This window comes from Pipistrellus hanaki (genome assembly GCF_964339955.1).
Source record: "Pipistrellus hanaki genome assembly, chromosome: 2".
NCBI lineage: Eukaryota > Metazoa > Chordata > Mammalia > Chiroptera > Vespertilionidae > Pipistrellus > Pipistrellus hanaki.
In genome coordinates, this window is record NC_140504.1 from 181,645,776 (window position 1) to 181,665,280 (window position 19,505).

The window sequence follows — 19,505 nt, forward strand, 5'->3', positions numbered from 1 at the left end:
CCAGCTGCAGCCTCCCAGCCCCCACCCATCTGGAGGTGTAACCTCCCGCCTCATGCCCCGAGCCCCACCTGGGCAGAGTGGAGGGCAAGGCCCATGTCACAGAGCAATGCCCCCCTGTCACTCTTTCTACCTGGTGGCCAGTGGGAGAGGGACAGCCCAGCAAACTGTCCCCTGCTTCTCCCCACAGGGATTCCAAGGCCAGCCAGGCTTTCCCGGCCCGCCGGTGAGTGAAGACGCGAAGCGGCTCTGTCTGATGTGATTCCATCTGGACGGGCAGGCTGGCCGGCCAGGCTCGGCTGGCCGGGCCTGTGGAGGGGAGGGGAGAGGCATGGGGGCGGGGAGGCAGGGAGCGGAGGGACCGCCTGGGTGGCCAGGCCCGGTTCCAGGAGCCGGGACCTGGAGATCAGGGCCTCCTGGGTGGGCCCCGGCCCAGCAGGCCGGCCGGACCCAGCGCTCCTGGCTGGCGTTTCTAGAAAGCATCCACCGCAGCGGGGCACACGCAGCAGGAAGGAGGAGGAGCCCGCCCTCCGGCCCCTGCATTCCGATCTCTCCTCTGCTGATACAGGGTCCCCCTGGATTCCCGGGCAAAGCAGGAGCACAGGGCCCCCCCGGCCCCCAAGCGGAAAAGGTGAGCTGGACTCCAGGATGGCCACAGTCCCTGATCTGAGTCACAGCTCCCACACCCCCGTGTCAGCCCCAGCGTCAGGCTTTGGACGTTCAAGAACCGCCTCCACTACATCCGGGGTGGGGAAAGGACCTCCAGGGTGGCCCTAGCAACAGGGCCATCTTAGCAACAAGGCCCCAGGGCAAACCCGCCAGCCTCTGCAGGAGGTCTCTGCCTGGTGGGAGCGGGTGGGTGGGGAGAAGGCAGAGGGGTACAGTGGGAGGGGGTGACTAGGGGGTGACTGGCCGGCCTAGGCCAGCTTCGTCTCCTGGGGGACTGTGGGGGGGGTGGAGAGGGGTATTGGGGGAAGGAGGGAGGGTGCTGGAACTGGGAGCCCCAGCGCCCCATAGCAGGGGAGCTCCGGGCACTTTCCTTCTGGGTCTGACACCAGCAGGAAGAGGCTCACCTGGAGGTGTTGTTGCCAAGGGCGCAGTGTGACTTGGTGACAAGGGTGGGCAGGGGCAGCCATCCGGGGAGCCCCACACTGGCTGCCCCTGGGGTTTGGCTCGCTAAACTGCCCTGGTCTGGGGGACTGACTCTCCTGTCTCAGCCCAACTTCTGGGCGTCTCAGGTGACAGCTGGTGGTGTAAGAGGCCCAGCACCGACTGAGAGCTTGGGGCCGGGGGAGCCTCTTTCCTTTGGAGCCCACTCAGCACAGCTGGGGTGACGTAGAGGGCTCCCTGGCTCTAACTCCTCGCTGTGCAGGTAAAGAAGCGAGGCCCGGAGCGGCCAGGGCACCCCAGGGGCACACAGCAAGTTAGAGGCAAAGCCGAGGCCTCCCTCCCGGCCCCGGGGAGACCCCAGGCTGCTCCCCAGAACCAGGGCCTACCAGCATGGGCAAGGCAGCGGTGGGGCCACCTCCCTTCCTTCTGAGGGACCCGATTGGCAGCCACTGCCGCAGCCCTCTGTGCTGCCTCTGTGTTCCAGGGCTGCCTGCTAGCCTAAGGGTGATCATTGCAGACAATCCCCAACCGCTGGCCAGCGGGTTCCATCCTGACTCCCTGTGGAGCTGACATTTCTCTGGGGCTGTGCTGACCCCTCCTGGCGGGAGGTGGCATTGCACTGCCACCCAGAGCCCTTCTCCCTCCACCCCACCCCAGGGGTTTCTAACTGGATCCTTTCCCCTGGGCCACCCCCATCGCCACTGCTCCAGGGCAGCCACCCTCTCCCCGCTGCCGATCTGGCCCCCTTCTCCTGTGAACACCCTAATTCAAGTGGTCCGTTGTCATCACTCCCCTGTTTTGAAACTTGCATGGCTCCCCAGGGCCTGTAGCAGCGGCTTTCACTTTATTCTGTAGTCCTAGAGTCTTGTCATCACACAGAAGCTCACGTGGACCCTCGGTCTATAAAACAGGTTCAGGTGGAGCTTCTCTGGCTAAGGCAAGGGAAGGGGGTCCTGGAGCCCCACTCGCTGGGCCCCCGCTTTGTGCCTCAGCTCCGAGGCCCTCCAGGAACCCCCAGGACTCTGAGAAGCCCCGTTTGAAAATCACAGGTCTTTGTGATAATGCTGAGCACGGCGCTCAGAGCCCACAGCCACCAGGCTCTCACCTCCCGGCCTCCTCCACCACCCATCGCACCGGCTCCCCAGACACCCTGGGCCAGGCCAGGCATACAGCCACTTCCAAATCCTCCCTTCCTTCTCCAAAGCTCCCTCTGGCATGCCCTTTCCTCCGCCGCCGCCTGCCAGGCCTCAGGCACCAGGCGGAGTCAGCATCTGTGACTCTTCTGTGATTCTTCCCCTGGCCCGGGCCGGAGTGAGGTCGCCCTCTTCTGAGCTCCCGTGGCCCCTTCCCCACAGAGCACCCGGACCGCTGCGCTGCCCTGGTTGTGAGCCTGTGACCATCACTGGGTTGTGAGCTCCTTCAGGGCGGGGGCTGCCCCCTCTCACCGGGGAGAATCAGAGCCTCTGTATGTAGCGCTCGGTGCCTCGTTGGGACCAGGCGAACTGAGTGCCTTCAGTTTCGCATGCTCCTGGGCACCCACCGTGCCCACCCCTGGTCAGCCTCGGAGAAGACGCTAGACCTCGTAGGCTTGTCCCTTCCGTGGAGCAGCGAGGAGTGCTCTGCAGATGAGACAGATCCTCTTGGGGTAGTGCTGTGTGTGGTGTCTCTACTCCGTCCAGTGCAGATCTGGCTTAGCAGCCAGCTGTCCTGGCTTCCAGCAGTCCCCGCGCACGCACATGGCCCCGGGCCTTGTCTCCAGCCTGGGCTGAGGCTCTGCTGCTTTTGTTTCCAGGGCAGCGAAGGGCTGCGAGGCCCATCGGGCATGCCCGGTCCCCCTGGGCCGCCGGGGCCTCCCGGGATTCAGGTGAGTGTGTGCCCCCTAGCCTGACAGGCGTGGGTTGTGTGTGTGTATGCGCGGTGTGTGTGTGTGTGAGTGCGTGCGCGCGTGTGGTGTGCGTGTGGTTGTGTGTGTGTGTGTGTGTGTGTGTGTGTGTGTGTGTGTTTGGTAGGGCTGGGTGTTGGGTGGGGGTGGCGAGGCTGGAGGTTCCAGACAGGCTGTAGAAAAGCCCGTTTCCTGTTTCCAGGGCCCTCCCGGCCTGGATGGTCTGGACGGGAAGGACGGCAAGCCTGGCTTCAGGGTGAGATGCTGCGCCGGGAAGGGCACCCCAAGTCCAGGGGACCCTGCTGAAGGGACTGAAGTGGCCCCCCCACCTCTGTCAGGGGGAGCCCGTGCCTTCCCTCGGTCTGCCTCTCACTGCACCCCGCCTCCCTGGGTCTCACTTATCCTGGTAGCCTGGGCCAGCTTGGCTGAGCTAGGCCTCACCAAAGTCAGGACGGTGAAGTGAGTAAGTTCCTATCCAGAAACCAGACAACTAAAGACACAGAACCCTCCGGTCTTCGGCGAGGGGCCGAGAGCCCCCGGCCGGGACCCCAGGTCTAGCCCGGAGCCTGCACAGGCGGGCTGGCCTGAGTGGCCACAGTGGCATAAGGGACCTGGACTCTGGCCCGATCAACAGCTTGTGCTGGCTGGCACCGAGGCTCCCGGCCTGTGAGTGGATGGGCAGACCTTGGGAAGAAGCAGGTTGCAGGCACGGAAGGACCCGAGCAAGCCCCTTGATTTTGCCGGGGAATCTGAAAGGAATGGAGCCAGGGCAATGAGCAGAGCGTCCGCGTCAATCCCCATCTGTACCCAAAAGGAGGAAAACTGAGGTCCGGAGAGGGGGCCACGGCCAGTCCGAGGCTGAGCCTGGCTCAGTCCTCCCTCGGCCGCACAGGCCTTCCCTCCATCCTGGGGCGGGCGGGGGAGGGGCTGGGGACGGGAGGAGACAGTGGTGAGTGAGTTGAGACGACGTTCCTGCCTCAGTGCCCCCGATCTCGTTCCCCAGGGAGAACCCGGTCCGGCCGGCCCGCCTGGACTCATGGGGCCCCCGGTAAGTCGGGCTTCAGGGAGGAGCAGGGAGGTGCCCCCCACGAGCCATCCGGTGCAGCTCTGCTTTGGTTCTGATTTGTTTAACCGGAGGAAAGAGGGTGGGACGAGGCCTCTGGTTGAGGCGAGGGATGTGGCATCTCCCTGCTTCTCTTCCAGGGTTTCAAGGGGAAAACGGGACACCCCGGCCTCCCAGGACCAAAGGTAAGGGCCCAGCGGGTAGAGCCCGGCCCCGGCCAGAGTGGGCGTACCGCCTGACCCTTGCCCGCCCGAGATGCCATCCCGGCATCCAAGCCCGCTGAGGCCGCTGGTGCCGGGCAGCCTGGGTCCGGGCTTCTCCCGCCCACCAGCCGGCGGGTGTCAGAGGGCCTCGGGCCAGCGTGGGGCCCGTGGCCGGACCCCTCTGGTGTGGGGGCAGCCACGTGGCGGTCGGTGAGCTCCTCTCTCTCTTTCAGGGCGACTGTGGGAAGCCAGGCCCCCCCGGCAGCAGTGGCCGGCCCGGAGCTGAGGTGAGGGCAGGGATCTGTGCCCGCTGCCTTCCGATCCGGATGCAGCCACTTCTTCGCTCCCTGGCAACGTGGCTGCCTCTCTCCCCCCCTTTCTGGGGGAGGTTTTAGGGGGTGTACCTGGTTCCCCTTTCCATAGGCTGTTGGACCATTAGCCTAAAAGGGCAGGGCTTGGCCTTCTCCGGCGGCGGGGGCTCTGCAGTCTCTCCCCACAGCCCTCACGGGCAGGGCTGGGGCCTCGGCCCGGAAGGCTTAGGCCTGGAGGTCAGGGCTCGGCTGGGCTCCGGGAGCCCGGGTGTTCCACCGGCTCTGCTCAGCCCTCTCCCCCGCAGAGCCCCCTGGGTAATTCTGTTTCTGCTTCTTCTTTTTCTGGCTCCTGCAGGGTGAGCCTGGTGCCATGGGACCCCAGGGAAGACCCGGCCCCCCTGGCCACGCTGTGAGTTCACTGGATTGTCTCTGCCTCGTGGGCGTTGGGATTCTGTACGGGGGGCCGAGGGGGGAAGAAGGGGAGGAAAGCGGGGAGGGGAAGGGAAGGTGTGGGTGAGCTGGCTGTGACCCCAAAGATCTGGGCGCAGGAGCAGTCCCAGCGCGTGGGGCCGTGAGGGCTTTGGGCTCACCCAGCCCAGTGGTTCCCAGGCCTTTTGCCATTTTCTTGTTTTCTGGGTACATACATTCGAATCTACTTACCTTTTTTAAAAAAAATGCATTTTTATTGATTTCGGGGAGGAAGGAAGAGGGAGAGAGATAGACACATCAATGATGAGAGAGTATCATTGATCGGCTGCCTCCTGCACGCCCCCTACTGGGGATGGAGCCCACAACACGGGCATGTGCCCTTGACAGGAATCAAACCCAGGACTCTTCAGTCCACATGCTGATGCTCTATCCACTGAGCCAAGCTAGCTAGGGCTGAATCTATTTATCAAACAAAGATCACTCAGTTATTTAAATAAAGATTGAGCGCCCGCTCCACGCCAGGCACTGTTCCAGGCCGTGGACTAAGGCAGTGAGGAAGCGGGCACGGTCCCCGGTCCCTGCTTCTGCGCAGGCACAGCACACAGGTTAACGCGGACGTGTGTGATGGGCGGGGAGGGCCTGGAGGTGACTTGAGAGCCATGTTTTAGGAGAAGGAGCCAGTCGTCCAGCAGTTTCGGGAAGAGCTTCCAGGTCAGGGGTGGGGAGGGGAGGGGAGCTGGTGATGCACAGCCTGAGGCAGCGGGGAGCTTGGTATATTGGTGGAGCCCAATGTCAGCATGGCTGGAGTGGAGTTCAGGGGTGTGAGTGGGAGTGGGAAGCTAGTTTGGAGAAGATGCAGATGGCAGAGGGCCTGGAGGTGCGGGCTCGGGGTGGGGGAGGGGCGGGCACAAGTGGAAGCGGAGGTCGGAGGTCCGTGGGAGGCTTTGCAGAGGTGGTGGCCGTGGAGCGGGGTAGCCGTGCACAGACCTGGTGTGGGTTGAGGGGCCGAGGACCTGCATGGGGTGGAAGGTGGGAGGGGGGAGCTGTAGAGAGACAGCAATCCAGGGGCACTCTGCGTCGGGAGCTGGGTGAGTGGGCAGCATGTGAACTGAGATAAGCGACTTGGAGAGAATATTAAGCAATAATGGATTTTCCGTCTACTCGCCGGGAACGCAGAGGACTGCCGATGGGCGCCTTTGATCAGCGTGAGGGGCAGGCTGGTGGGGTGCCGGAGGAAGGCGAACCGGCCTGCTGGCATTTTATCGCAGCCCTGCTGTGGCTGGCTGCGTGGTTGCAGGCTTTGGGAAATGTTGAAAATAGCTCACGACCAAAAAAAAAACAACAAAAAAACCCAGAACTCTCAGGCCCTCCGCACTGTTTGTACAGGTCCCAAGGGGTCCCGAGCCCCCCGTTGGGGACCCCAGCTGTAGCTCAGCCGCCCCCTCATGTTGCAGATGAAAGGAGTCACACCCGCTGGATGTGTCCCCACCGGAGACCCGTTCAGGGGCCTGGGACAAGAGGGGCGACAAGAGGGGTGCAGGGTTCCTCTTCTCACCTCTCCACCCAGCCCTGGCGGTGTGCCGGGCCCCGGGCTGGACATTCCTGGAGCGTTCAGATGAGTAGGACCGACCAGGCCTCCGGAATGTTCCATGGGGTGTGTGTGTGTGTGTGTGTGTGTGTGTGGAGGGAAGTGCTCTGAGCGGCGGGTGTGGCCTGGGAACCCCCGGTGGCTGTGTGTGGCTCCGTTCAGCGAGGGGGCCTCGGAGCGGTGCCTCCGCTGAAGATGCAGGAGACGGGGAGGGCGTTTGGACAAGGGCCAGCCCGGGCAGGGCAGGAGCGCTCCTTGGTGTCTGCGTCTCTAGGAGACCAGGGAGGCCTGGGGGCCGTGCTGAGCCCCTGCCCTTCACGCCCTGCTGCACAGACCAGACGCCCAGCTCCTGCTCTTTGCTCCTCCCACAGTACACAAGGGGGAGGGGGGCGCTCTGAAGACACCCAGGCCCCCAGGCCTGCCGTCTGCACTGGTTCTGGGTGCCAGCTCACCCCCTCAGCACAGCCCCGGAGGTACCACTCCCCGTGTGTACGGCAGGCGGCAGGCGGCAGGAGTGAGGGCCCTGTGAGCCTGGGGACCCTCAGCTCCAGCACACATCTTCTGGCAGGAGCTCAAGTGCAAGATGGAAGGGAAGGAGAGCTTAGGGCGAAGTTTAGGGTTTGGTTCTGCCGTCGGTCCCTCTCCACACCTCCCCGGGGGCCTCGTTACTGGAGACTCTTTCCAACCCACTGCCTTTGTCTCTCTGTAGGGACCACCGGGGCCTCCCGGCCAGCCGGGCCCAGCTGGGATCTCCGCTGTGGTGAGCGACAGCCACCCCCCCCCCCTTCCCTCCCAGGGATCGGCCCGGCTCTGCTGGGGGGGGGGGGGGGGAGAGCAGTTTGCCCCAGCCCTCACCTTTCTTGGTCGGCCTCTCTTGCCCCCAGAGATCTCCCTAACTTGAGGTGACCAGACGTCCCGCTTTTGAACAATTTGTCCCGAGGTGTTTTAAAAAAGTCCCGATTTTTTTTTTAAAAAAAATTGGGACTTTTTTAAAACCCCAAGGGACGCGGCACAAATTGTTAAAAATCGGGACTGTCCCAAATCGGGACTTTTTTTGTTTGTTTTTTTTAATATATTTTATTGATTCTTTTTATAGAGAGGAAGGGAGAGGGATAGAGAGCTAGAAACATCGATGAGAGAGAATCATCGATTAGCTGCCTCCTGCACACCTCCCACCGGGGATATGCCCGCAACCAAGGTATATGCCCTTGACCGGAATCGAACCTGGGAACTTTCAGTCCGCAGCCTGACACTCTATCCACTGAACCAAACCGGTTTCGGCAAATCGGAATTTTTTAAAAACGCCGTGGGACAAATGGTTAAAAATCGGGACTGTCCCGTCAAAAGCGGGAAGTCTGGTCACCTTACCCTAGTAGCATGTGGTGAGAGTGGAGGCCTTGGGAGAGGCTGGAGCTGTCCCAGGTCCCGTCTCGAGTCCAGGAAGCACCAGCTCTCCCTGTGGAGCCCGGGGCTGGGGGCATGGTCCCTGGCGCACAGCACCTGCCCCTGGCTCTGTGGAGTTCATTTTCCTCTCTCCCCCACCCTCTCCCCGCCCTCCTTCCCTTTGTCCAGGGCCAGAAAGGAGACCAGGGAGCCACCGGAGAAAGAGGCCTGGCAGGCTTTCCGGGCGAGCCTGGCCCCCCTGGACACCCCGGCCCTCCGGTAAGACCCCGCCTCTCAACGCACAGCCCCAGGGAGAGGGCCTGTCGGCCTTGCTGGCTGAGCACAGCCCTGCACGTCCGGGGTCTCCGGGGAGGAGAGGCGGTCTGCATGGAGAACGGCAGCGTGGAGCTGCCCGAGGATCACGTCATACTTGGAAGAAGGGACGAGCTCGGCGGCCAGCGCTGTGCCCACCGCACACCAGGCCGCTGTCTGGCCGTGCGCAGCGCTGCCTGTAAAGACCCCTCCCCCAGATGTCAGGCAGGGGACACCTGGCCCCCGCCCCGCCCTGCCCCTCTCCCGGAGCGCTTTTGGTAACCACAGAAAACCTGGTCACCGGAATCGAACCCACAACCCTTCAGTTCATAGGCCGACACGCTAACCATCTAGCACACTGGTCAGGGCAACAGTACGCCCTCTTTTAAAGGCTCCAGGCAGGTGAACCCCATCAGGGGGGACTGGTTATCAGTGGGTGGAGCTGAGACAGGAGCCCAGGCCTCCCAGCTCCCAGGTCAGGGCACTTTCTGCCAACGTGGGGAGCATAGCAATGACCCTGGGACTGGTGGCCTGGGATGGGGTGCCTGACTCCAGCAGAGGTGATGGGTCAGCCCATGTGCCAAGAGGACCAAGTCTCACCTCCCACTCACTCCGATTCCTGCCAGCCCTCCACCTCCCCTGCCTGCAGGCTCCGGAGCCTCCAAGGTCCCGGATGAATCTGCCTGGTTGCCTTGCAAGCACAGCCCCTCTTCCCCAGCATCCTCCAGGAGCGGGTGGGCGGGGCCCAGGAGGCAGCCTCTCCTGTCCCCCGGAGGGAGCAGGCTCACCTGACCAGATCTCTGGTTCACACCTTCATTCTGCAAACAACTAGCCTACACTCAGAGCCAGAGAGTGTGCAAGACGCGGGGTCCCAAGCAAAGAGCAGGAGCTGCAGCCTGCTCCTCCTTCATTGGGCTCAGCCAGGGGTGTGGGGCTCGGGGACGAGGCAGGAGAGTGTGAGTGAGGTCTAAGTTTTTGAGTCTGTGCCCAAAGTGTCCAAGGGGAAGGGGTAGAAGCAGGACCCATTGGTGGAATGGGGGTTGGGCGTGCCCAGTGGGCAAGGTGAGGCGTGTGACATCAAGCGAGGTTGGCACTCATCACATCTTTACTGCTCTCACTTCCCAGGGCGAGCCCGGTGCCGATGGTGCAGCTGGCAAAGAGGTACTTTGTCCCGGGCTGGTCCTGTCCCCGTGCGAATGCTGCTGCTTGCTCCCCGCTTACCCTGGCCCCTTTGTGCATTTAGTAACCGTTCTTCATGCAAATGTTCTCTGGACAGATGTGCAGGAAGCGTGCCCTTGTTGCTCTGGGGAGAGGAGTGGGGGACTAGGTGATAAGGATGAGAGTGAGACTTGTTTTTTCACTATATATATATTTTTTTTAACTGTGAACCTGGTCAAAAGGAGGCCATGAGAATAATAAACTTGGCCTGAGCACCAGTCCTCGCCAGGCCCTTCAATATGCTACTGATTGGCCCTTTCGTGCTGACTTCTCACCTCTTTTTGTCTGTGACAAGGGACCCAGCCAACATAATCATCGAAGGCCATGCTCTGGGGGACAGTCGTCTCCTTTCCAGCTGTCAGCCCTTCTGTTATCGGGGAAGCTGTCATCATTCCTCACACAGAGCCCGGCCAGACAGCGCAGGGGCCAGAGGCAGTGGGAGGGACCTTTTCACAGGGAGGCTTGGAGATGCTGCAAAGACTTGACCTTGGACGTTTGATTTCCTCTAGGGACCCCCCGGGAAACAGGGACTCTATGGACCCCCTGGCCCAAAGGTGAGTGGACACAGGCTGGGTTGGAGAGAAGCTCACGAGCTGGTGAAGCCTGACTCCCAGCTGTGGCTGTAGCCATGGGGGAGGGGGGGGGGGAGACACAGAAAGGCCAGTGGACAGGAACACACAGTGGACAGAACTTGAAGCAACCTCATCTCTGAGAGCTTCCAACATGGGGCTGTTTTGAGGTTCTAATAAGCTATGGTTGGGGGAATGGAAATTTGAAATTCATTCACTCATTGATTGATTCATTTGTTCAATCTGCAAGCGTCTGCTTGATCTTGCTTCCACTCCTGGCCAGGTGCTCACTTAGTCCTTTCACACTTACTCTAGAGCAGTGTTTTCCCAAGCTTTTGACATATGTGTACCCCGTCTATAATTTTCGTAACGCTGAGTACCCCTCGTACTCATGAGAACGTAGAATGAGGCGCAGCTAAGCACGGTGCAGAGCATATCCCCACCAAACTCTTCCCGTACCCCTGGGGGTACGTGTACCACACTTTGGGAAACACTGCTCTAGAGCATGGCAGATTTTACTGAAAATCCATGTGGGATCAGAGGGAGAGAGCTTGGGAGTCAGGGAGGCTGGGATTCCCAGCTCAGCTTGGGAGTCAGGGAGGCTGCACAGGAAAACAGGAGCATTCGTCTGGGCTGGGGAGGGCACTGGGCAGGAAGGAGGCAAGGGCATTCAGACAGGGAGGACGCAGACAGTGTGGCCACATCGGAGAACGATGACCTCCGAGGCCTGGAGGGAGGTGCGGGGGCAGGGAGATGAGGCTGCGAAGTGAGATCAGAACCACATCATGAGTGGTCCTGAAGGCCTGGCCACGGAATGAGCCTTTATTCGGAGGACAGTGGGAACTGGCAGGATGCTCAGGCACGGAGGAGCCCCGTGAGAACTGTCTTCTAGAAGGACTGTCCTGGCCAGTGAAGTGAGCCATCTGTCAGGATGCTGTGGCCACGGTCCAGAGGCAGATGCTGGGGGCCTGGCTGAAGGAAGGAGAGAAGGGAGCATCATGAGGCCGACTCGGTAGTATTTGGCAGTGCTGGCCTGTGACTTCCTGTCCTTGCAGGGTGACCCCGGACCTTCAGGACAGAAGGGCCAGGCAGGAGAGAAGGGAAGAGCTGGCATGCCTGGTGGGCCCGGCAAGAGTGGCTCCATGGGGCCTGTTGGGCCCCCGGGTCCTGCAGGAGAGAGAGGCCACCCTGGATCTCCAGGGCCCGTGGGGAGCCCCGGATTGCCCGGGGTCCCTGGCTCCATGGTAAGGAGAGGCTGGCAGCTACGGACACTCCCTGGGCATTCGGGGTAGAGCGTGGGCCATTTTAGAATCTCCTGCTGACATTCTGCAGGACAGAGCATGACTCTCCTGCGGGTGGTCTTACTTGTGTGTGGGAGGGTGGGGGGTTGGGGACCCGCTCCCCAGAAAATGCACCGAGGCACACAATGCTTTGGACCATTTTTTTTTTGGGGGGGGGTGGTTAGGATTAAGTATCTGTGGGTGGCTCCTGGGACCTTTGCTTCCCTCCCCCCCATCCTTTATTTCCATAAAATCTACCCCCAGGCTTGGAAGTATAATTGAGGCAGGTTTTCTTTCTCTTTTCTCAGGGAGACATGGTGAATTACGATGAAATCAAGCGATTCATCAGACAAGAGATGATTAAAATGTTTGATGGTAATTGGCAGCCGCTGGGTGGCAGTGGGTGCTGCTGGCCCTTCCTTCCAACCTGCTTCTCCGCCCTGCCCTGGCCTCCTTTTCCTAAAGCTCAGTATCCTGCCCCCCACTCACCCCCTAACTCCCCCACCTACAGGGCTGTGTTCGGTAAGACTTCAGACGTTCCTTGGCACCTGCTCTGTTCAGAGATAACATGATTCCCTCCCGCCTTCCCCAAGCCCCCACTGGAGCAAAGGAGACAGACAAGAAAATTGACATCAAACCAGTCTGTCTGCAGTGAGCTCAAAATAGTGGGGCGAGCAGCGACTGTAAGATGGCTGGGGTGGCTTCTTTCCAAGCGTTTGTTTCCTGTTCATTTGCTCGTCCAGGGCTGGAATGCTAGGGACTGGGGAAAACATGGACCCTGCCCTCAAAGGGCTGGGCATTGAGATCAGGGAGCAGACCTTGAGTGCCAAACAAGGAGTGAGTCGGGCTCCAGTCTGAGGCCAGTGGTGAGCTATTGAAAGGTGTTGGAAAAGAGATCCGTGCTTCAGAAGGAGCACAGCGGAAAGCAACGTGGAGGCCCCAACATGGGAGACCGTAGATCCACCCCGTTCCCCCGCTCTGACGTCCCTCCGGAGAAAGGCTTCTCTGGTCGCCATGCTGGGGGCCTGTCTGCAGCACCTGCGGTCATTCCGAGTCCCCGGGGCGCCCTGTGACCTGCCCCTGTCCTTTCTTACAGAGAGGATGGCTTACTACACCTCCAGGATCCAGTTCCCCATGGAGGTGGCAGCAGCTCCCGGAAGACCGGGGCCCCCAGGGAAGGACGGTGCCCCCGGCCGGCCAGGCTCTCCGGGAGCACCGGGGCTCCCTGGTCAAATTGGCAGAGAAGGACGGCAGGGGATGCCAGGCATGAGAGGTGGGGCTGCCCTCTGGTTCCAAAGTGCACCCGCAGTTCTCTGGGGCACGCGTGAGCATTGTATGAGGTCTGCTGGGAGTGTACTTCCCCGTATGTGTGCACTTCTATAATCTGACTGGGTGTGCCATTTTTCTGCTCAGGGATAGGACTTCTCATTTTATTTCCTTTGTCCCAGGATTGCCCGGTACCAAAGGTGAAAAGGGGGACATTGGCGTTGGCATCGCAGGAGAAAATGGTCTCCCTGGCCCCCCAGGTAGGAAAAGCCAGCGTTTCAGACCAGGAATCCAGAGCATCTGAGATCTCCTTTCTTCAGTCTTTTTCCACAACACAGCTGTGTGGCCTCTCAAATAACGACAGGCCTATCCGCCAACATTTACCTCATGTGACGTGTGTAAGGCCCTCTGCTGGGGCCTGTGTGTGTGTGGGGGGGGGGGCGGGGGGAGTGAAGGGCCGGTGCCTGCCCACAAGTCCTAACCTGGGCTAGCACGACACAGGAATAGAGTCAGATGCTGTGGGGGTAGGGAGTGCTAGTTCAAGTCCTGTTGGGCTGCATGATCTTGACAGGGTCACCCAGCCAGGCAATACAGCTAAAGAGAATGACTGAAGCCTGATGGCCTGGCACTGAGACCCAGCTTCATGTGCAACCTCTCTGCGCCTATGTCCTCATCTACAAGATGAGATAATAGTTCCTTTCTCACGAAACTGCTATGAAGAGTCAATGAATCCCATCTAATAAAGAGAGAATATGCTAATTGACCCTCATGCTGTCACAAAGATGGCAGCACCCATAGCCAAAAAGGATGGAATATGCTAATTGACTGCCTCATCCTCAAAGATGGCAATACCCACAGCCAATAAGGAGGGAATATGCTAATTGACTGCCATGCCCTCAAAGATGGCGGCACCTAGTCCCCTCAGCCCCACTGGGGCAGCTGGCACATGGCAAGGCCAGGCCTGCTGCTCCACATGCCTGCCTCTGGAGTCCCCCAATCCCCTCAGCCCCCCAACTGCCCAGGGCTGGCCCGAGGCACAGGCAAGTCTCAATGGCAGCTGCCCACCTGACACCCAAGGCACAGGCTAGCCTTGGATATCGGCTGCCTAGTTGTCCAAGGCAGTGGCAGCAGCAGAGGTATGATGGGGTGTCACCTTCCCCTGATTGCTGGGTTGCCTCCTGCCCTTGAGGGCTCCTGACTGTGAGAGGGGGCAGAACAGGCTGAGGGTACCCCCTTCAGTGCATGAATTTTCATGCACTGGGCCTCTAGTAATGCATAAAAAGCACTAGGCCTTGGGCCTGACACATGGAAGCTCTCAGTAAAACCAGCCAATAGTGTTGTTGTTGTTAAATTAATGTAAGGGTCCAATCAGGTCTCATGAGAACATGTTATAACCTGAGAAGTATTCATCAAATGTAAGGTGTTTTTGACAACAGCCATTATTCTTTCCTGTAGTCTGGATCTCCTGATTTCCCTTTTCTGACTTCCCTCTCTAGGTCCTCAAGGTCCTCCAGGGTATGGCAAGATGGGCGCAACTGGACCGATGGGCCAACAAGGCATTCCTGGCATCCCTGGCCCGCCAGGCCCCATGGGCCAGCCGGGCAAGACTGGCCACTGTAACCCCTCGGACTGCTTTGGGGCCATGCCAATGGAGCAGCAGTACCCGCCCATGAAAAGCATGAAGGGGCCTTTTGGCTGAAATCACCATCTCCGTTAGATGAAGGACTCCATGGGGAACAAATGGCTAAAACTTATAAGACTCTGTGATGGGTTGTGAATGTTCTGAGTTTTTAATTGCTATTAATATTTTTTTATCAATAAATAAAAAATAAAGTGATGTGTAGTCTCACTATCAGTGGGGTTTCTCTGGTGCTGCAGCAGATCTCCCTGTCATCCTCCTTAGTCATTTGGTTCCAGAATCACAAAGGGCATTTCCCTCACTGTCTGTGGTCAACCCAGTGTAGTTGTGGGATGCTGCTGCCCACGGTACCCCAGCTCAGCTCTCCTCTCCAGCTGCTCCGAACTGTCCCTTGGTCCTCTGGACTTGTGTCCTGTCCCTCACAGCACACTTCTCAGAGTCAGAGAAGGGCCATCGCTTGTCCTCTCCCTACTAGTGAGGCAAAGCAGGATTGAAGACCCCAATCCCAGCTCAAAAAGGCCCCTCCCTAGTTGCTTTTCTAAAGAAAACAGTGTTTGCTACCTCACCTACCCTTTTCATTTCTTGAGCGTGACCCAAAGCTAATGCAGGTTGCACCTTGGGAAATGCCACCCAATGCTGAAGGCTGTTCATCTGCTTGGCAGCACCTCCAAGAACAGTTTCTTCTTGCTGCTCCAGTAATTCTGTGATTAGAAAGCCTGCGAAACAGGAGGGAAGCTTGGCTCCAGCCCCTGGCCTAGGCAACCAGGGAATGCTTCTCTGGGAAATGAGATGAGACCTCCTGCCTGTACTGATGTATGGCCCTGCCACCAGCTCTCTTGGACTGCAAATGGCATCCTTGGTTAACCTAACGTGTGATGCTTTCCCGGACATCTTAGCCTCGGCCTTCAAGAAACAGCCTGCATCAGTGCAAAGCGGTCATGGGCAGACCGTGATCAGATCTAAGCTTATGGTCCTCAAAGTCTGCTGGGAGTCTGGTGATCTATCTCCTGTCTCCTCCATATGTAAAAAAGGCTAGAGAGAGAAAAAAAGGTAGCAAGTTAAATATAGAAACACTAGAGGCCCAGTGCATGAATTCATGCACAGGAGGGATCTCTCTAGGTGGGTGGCCTGCAGGAATCGGGCCAAAACCCACAGTCCAACACTGCCTTCAGCTCCTACCTGCCCCTCCCACTCATCCCGGCCCCACTGTGCCTGCCACAGGCTCGCACCCAATCAGTCCTGATCAGAAGAGACTTGTGCCGCATTAGTGCTCAATAGCTGTGAACCCTGTATCTGGTGACCTCCCGAGGGAGTGGCCTGTGGGATTGGACCAAAACTAGCTCTTCCACATCCTTCGAGGGGTCCTGGATTGAGAGAGGGCACAGGCCAGGCCGAGAGACCCCACCGGTGCATAATTGGAGCCAGGGAGGGACTATGGAGGGCTCCAGGGTGTGTCTGGTCCTGTCTTGCTCAATCCCACTAACCTACCAATTGGAGCATTAGCCCCTGATAATCAGTGCATGTAATAGTGAGAGGTTGAGCCGCCTTAGCATATCATTAGTATAATATATTACACTTCGATTGGTTGGTTGAATGGATGACCTGTCACTGAATGACCGGACACTGAGCATTTTAGGCTTTTATTATATAAGATTCCATCTCAAGCTTCTCGTTCTCTACTTTTCAGACCTCTCATCCTGGGCGGGCGGCCCTGTGAGAAAGCAACAGGGTACATCCAGAGGGACTTCCAAAGAATGGCTTGTTGCTGGCCCCAGCTTGCCGGAAGGTTGAGCCAAGTTGGGTAAACTTCAGAAGGATCTCAGAGCAGACTCAGAAATGTACTGAGGGTCCAGATGCTGGTCCAAATTGGCCGAAGCCTTCAGACTGGCTGTCAAATCTCTCCAGAGCTGATGTTGCCAGCAGATCTGAAAATTCCCTTCACTGGTTGGACTCCAAATGCCAGGAGACCCGCCTAGGGGTGGCTTGTCAGAACCGTTGCCCATTATTTTCCTGCCAGGAGCAGTGGCGTGCCATCCATGGCCAGGGGAATGAAATCAGGCCGACTCCTGAGCGTGCCCGGTGTTTTTAGGTATGGGAGGGGTCAGTTCTTATTTTATTTCCCACCAGCAAGTCTCGGTGAACCCTGGTTCTAACGTAAGCCATGAGAAAGCGAACGCATCACCTTTGCCTTGCAGTAGCAGCCAGTTTTGGCCAGTGGATGAGGACAGATGTGAAAGTGCTCCCATTGGAAGGCCAGCTTCCCCCTCAGCCCACGCCGTGAAGTGCTAACTGGTGACAAAGGGCACGTTGGCGCCAGTAGAAAGGAAGAAAGAAGCAAGGACCAGCTGTTGCATCGGGCAGGACGGCTTTGAAGACCAGAGAAAATATCAAGCTCAGCTCCTCGGAGGGCCACCCGGGCATCGATCCTGACAGAATAAGTGATGCTTTCTTCACCTTGGTTCTTGAGTCAAATTCCATGACGGTTGGGCTTACGCTTTCATGATTTGAGTGCTCATCTCCCTGGAGTTTGAAATTGCTGTATTTTCTTGGACCATGAAGAGCCAGATGGAAGGCGGAATTTATAGTCTCTTCTGTTACCGCGGTCAGCAAAAAAACAGCCCGTGGATTTTGCTCGTTAAGTTCTGGAACCGGGTAAGCGGAAGAGAAAGGAAGGAGGGGCACATGCCTTCCACGCCTTTGAGGCAGCTTTCTCACATCCCCTCCGCTGGTCTTCCCATCTTCATGTCTTGGGATATTCCGGGCTTTTAAGGCAACGCGCAGATCCTTCAGATTGGCAAAGCCTAACCTGATGAGTCCATTTCCTCTACTTCGTGCCAGGAAGTGTCTGGGGATTCAGAGGCAGATGTGGTCGCTGCCCCCGCAATGTCTATGGGGAGAGCAGACAGTGAAACAAGCAATTACAACAGAGTGGGATGCTGGGGCAGTACCAGGCACTGGGGGAGCTCGGAGCCGAGGGACCTAAGTGTGTCTAGACAGAGATGGATGTAGGCAGAGGGGACAGCACGTGCCAAGGTCCGGAGATGATGGAGTCCAGGACGCTGAGTGGAGAGAGACAGTGCAGGGTGTGGGTGGAATGCAGACTGTGAGCAGGGAGGTCGTGGGAAGCAAGGGTGTTCTGTGACAGGGTGAAGAGTCAGAGTTGCCTAAGGTAGAGTTCACTGACTGCAATGGACTGAGAAACCCTCTGCTCTGTAAGACCAAGAAAGGCTGCTGCATGTGTATTCTGCAGAGGAAAATCCCAAAACGTGGTGCCTTCTGGAATTTAAATCTTCCTTTTGGTCATATTTGCCCATCAACAGTCTATTGAGACTCTTCACATTTGGTCTGTTAGCCTCTTCCCCGACTAGATCTTTCTGTCGTTGCCCTGAATAGTTTACGGGAATGGAATGTGTGCATCGATACATTCCGTTATAGAATTCCGTAATGAAAGGGGAGTCTGGCCAGATTGCCATGTCTGCTGTTCCCATTTTTCTGTTGGATCTGTGGAAAGCTGCACATCACCCTCTCATCCGCAGCATCTATTTGAAATTTAAATTTCAGACCGGCTCTGGTTGGAATCAAAGAGAATTAATTCCATAATAATTAGGTGAGTGTCAGGCTGCCTTCTCTTCAGCAATCCTGGGGCTTGGCGCTGAGCCGGGATGCCTGTGGGGAGTGATGTCTCTAGGGGAGGAGACATTTTCCAGTGGATGGATGGGCCTTCCGGCACCAAGCCCTGCCTCACCTCCAATAGGCCAACCGCAGGGCTTCCAGGAACTCAGGAAACTGCTCTGAGCTCTGAAAAGGGCTGGAATCCAAGTGTTCCTCTTTGGCAGGAGCTGAAACAATAGCAGGAGCCTCCCGCCCACCTCCGTCTGCCTCAGGTAGTTGAGGTTCTGGAACTGAGCTGATTGTTTTTTGGTCTCTGAAAGGCCCGGATCTGCCTTTCACCCGGCCCTCTCCAACATAAACACACCTGGGGCGGCGCAGGTCCTCAGAGGCAGAGCCCTGGACTTAGCTCTGGCTGGTTTCTGACAGCTCAGGAGATGACTTGGATGCCTTGCCCCCCAAACAGGAGTCATCCAGCAGGCCGTTCTCCTAAGAGCCCTTTGCTGGGCGGAGGGAGCTGGGACGTGAAGTTCTCATAGGAGTTTCATTTCAGCACCGAGGCAGAGCCTGGCAAGGGGTGGGAACCCAGTGGGTTGATATGTTTGTGCAATGAAATGAGTGCGTGCCACCTTATCCCTTTTGCAGGCCCTTTGCAGGCCACATGCCACTCTTCTGTCTGCTGACAAAGGTCCCTTGACCTTCGGCCCCTGCAGAACTTCTCCCTCCCTGAGATTTTGCCATTTGGTTCCACCTATTTTTTTGATTCAGGGGTGGGGAACGCCGGGGATGGGGGGGGGGGCGGGGGGGGCGGGGCGGGCAGGTTTACAAAGGTAAAGAAGACAAGACCTACTAAACACTAAGCCCTGAGCAGTTGAGCAGTTAAAAGATTGTGGACCTCGGTTCAAATCCTGACTCCTCCATTTATCTTTTAGAGAAGTCGCTTAGCCGCTCTCAGCCTCAGCTCCTCATTATAAATGGGCAACAGTATCTTCTCAAAGGATTATGGTAAAAATGAAACACCACCTTCCAGGCACATTATCATTACCTTCCTGACTCCCAAGCTTTTATAGACATAAAAGCCCTTCCTTTATGTCTATAACTTGTTTCCTAAGCCCCTCTCTTCTAGGACTTACTTCTTCTACCTCTGTAATTTACTTAAAAACAACAACAATACACATGTAAACTCTAATGAGGACAAGTCATATAGTGACAAGTACAAAACTACTTTAGATGTGGTGTCAAGGAATGTCCCCCCAAGGAGGTGATCTCTGAACTGAGGAGCCAGCCAGTGAAGAGCCCAGGGAAGAGCCTTCCAGCCCAGGAGAAGAGCTGATCTGAAACTCAGGAGGTGGGGATGATGTGGGTATGTCCCAGGGATGGAGACCAGGACGCATGGCTGGAATGAACTGGGACAGCAGTGCCAGGAAGTGAGGCTGGAGATACAGGCAGGGTCTTGGTCATAGAGGGTCATGAAGGTCACAAGGATGTGTTTAAATGTTATCTTAAGAGTTAAGGGAACCCTCTGGGGGAGTTTAATCCAAGGAATAACATTATCTGATTTACATTTAAGACAATTACGCAGGCTGCTCTGTGAATGATAGAGTGTGGAGTAAAGAGTAAAAACAGGGGCTTTGGTCAGGAGGCTA

At 57.8% G+C, this 19,505-nt stretch overlaps 1 protein-coding gene across 6 annotated transcripts in view; it reads left to right on the forward strand.

The window, feature by feature from the left end:
• Window positions 1–14,448, forward strand: part of COL16A1 (collagen type XVI alpha 1 chain) — a 184,617-nt gene extending 170,169 nt beyond the window's left edge. For all 6 annotated transcript variants that reach the window (XM_084873026.1, XM_084873027.1, XM_084873030.1 and 3 more), the window contains 17 exons: window positions 188–223; window positions 566–628; window positions 2,900–2,971; window positions 3,192–3,245; window positions 3,993–4,037; window positions 4,193–4,237; window positions 4,489–4,542; window positions 4,922–4,975; window positions 7,293–7,343; window positions 8,156–8,245; window positions 9,404–9,439; window positions 10,006–10,050; window positions 11,121–11,309; window positions 11,654–11,720; window positions 12,442–12,618; window positions 12,794–12,871; window positions 14,108–14,448. In XM_084873026.1, the coding sequence (XP_084729152.1) occupies window positions 188–223; window positions 566–628; window positions 2,900–2,971; window positions 3,192–3,245; window positions 3,993–4,037; window positions 4,193–4,237; window positions 4,489–4,542; window positions 4,922–4,975; window positions 7,293–7,343; window positions 8,156–8,245; window positions 9,404–9,439; window positions 10,006–10,050; window positions 11,121–11,309; window positions 11,654–11,720; window positions 12,442–12,618; window positions 12,794–12,871; window positions 14,108–14,310 (1,359 nt within the window). In that variant the 3' untranslated portion in view covers window positions 14,311–14,448. The remainder of the gene's footprint in view (window positions 1–187; window positions 224–565; window positions 629–2,899; window positions 2,972–3,191; window positions 3,246–3,992; window positions 4,038–4,192; window positions 4,238–4,488; window positions 4,543–4,921; window positions 4,976–7,292; window positions 7,344–8,155; window positions 8,246–9,403; window positions 9,440–10,005; window positions 10,051–11,120; window positions 11,310–11,653; window positions 11,721–12,441; window positions 12,619–12,793; window positions 12,872–14,107) is intronic.
• The last annotated feature ends 5,057 nt before the right edge of the window (window positions 14,449–19,505 follow it).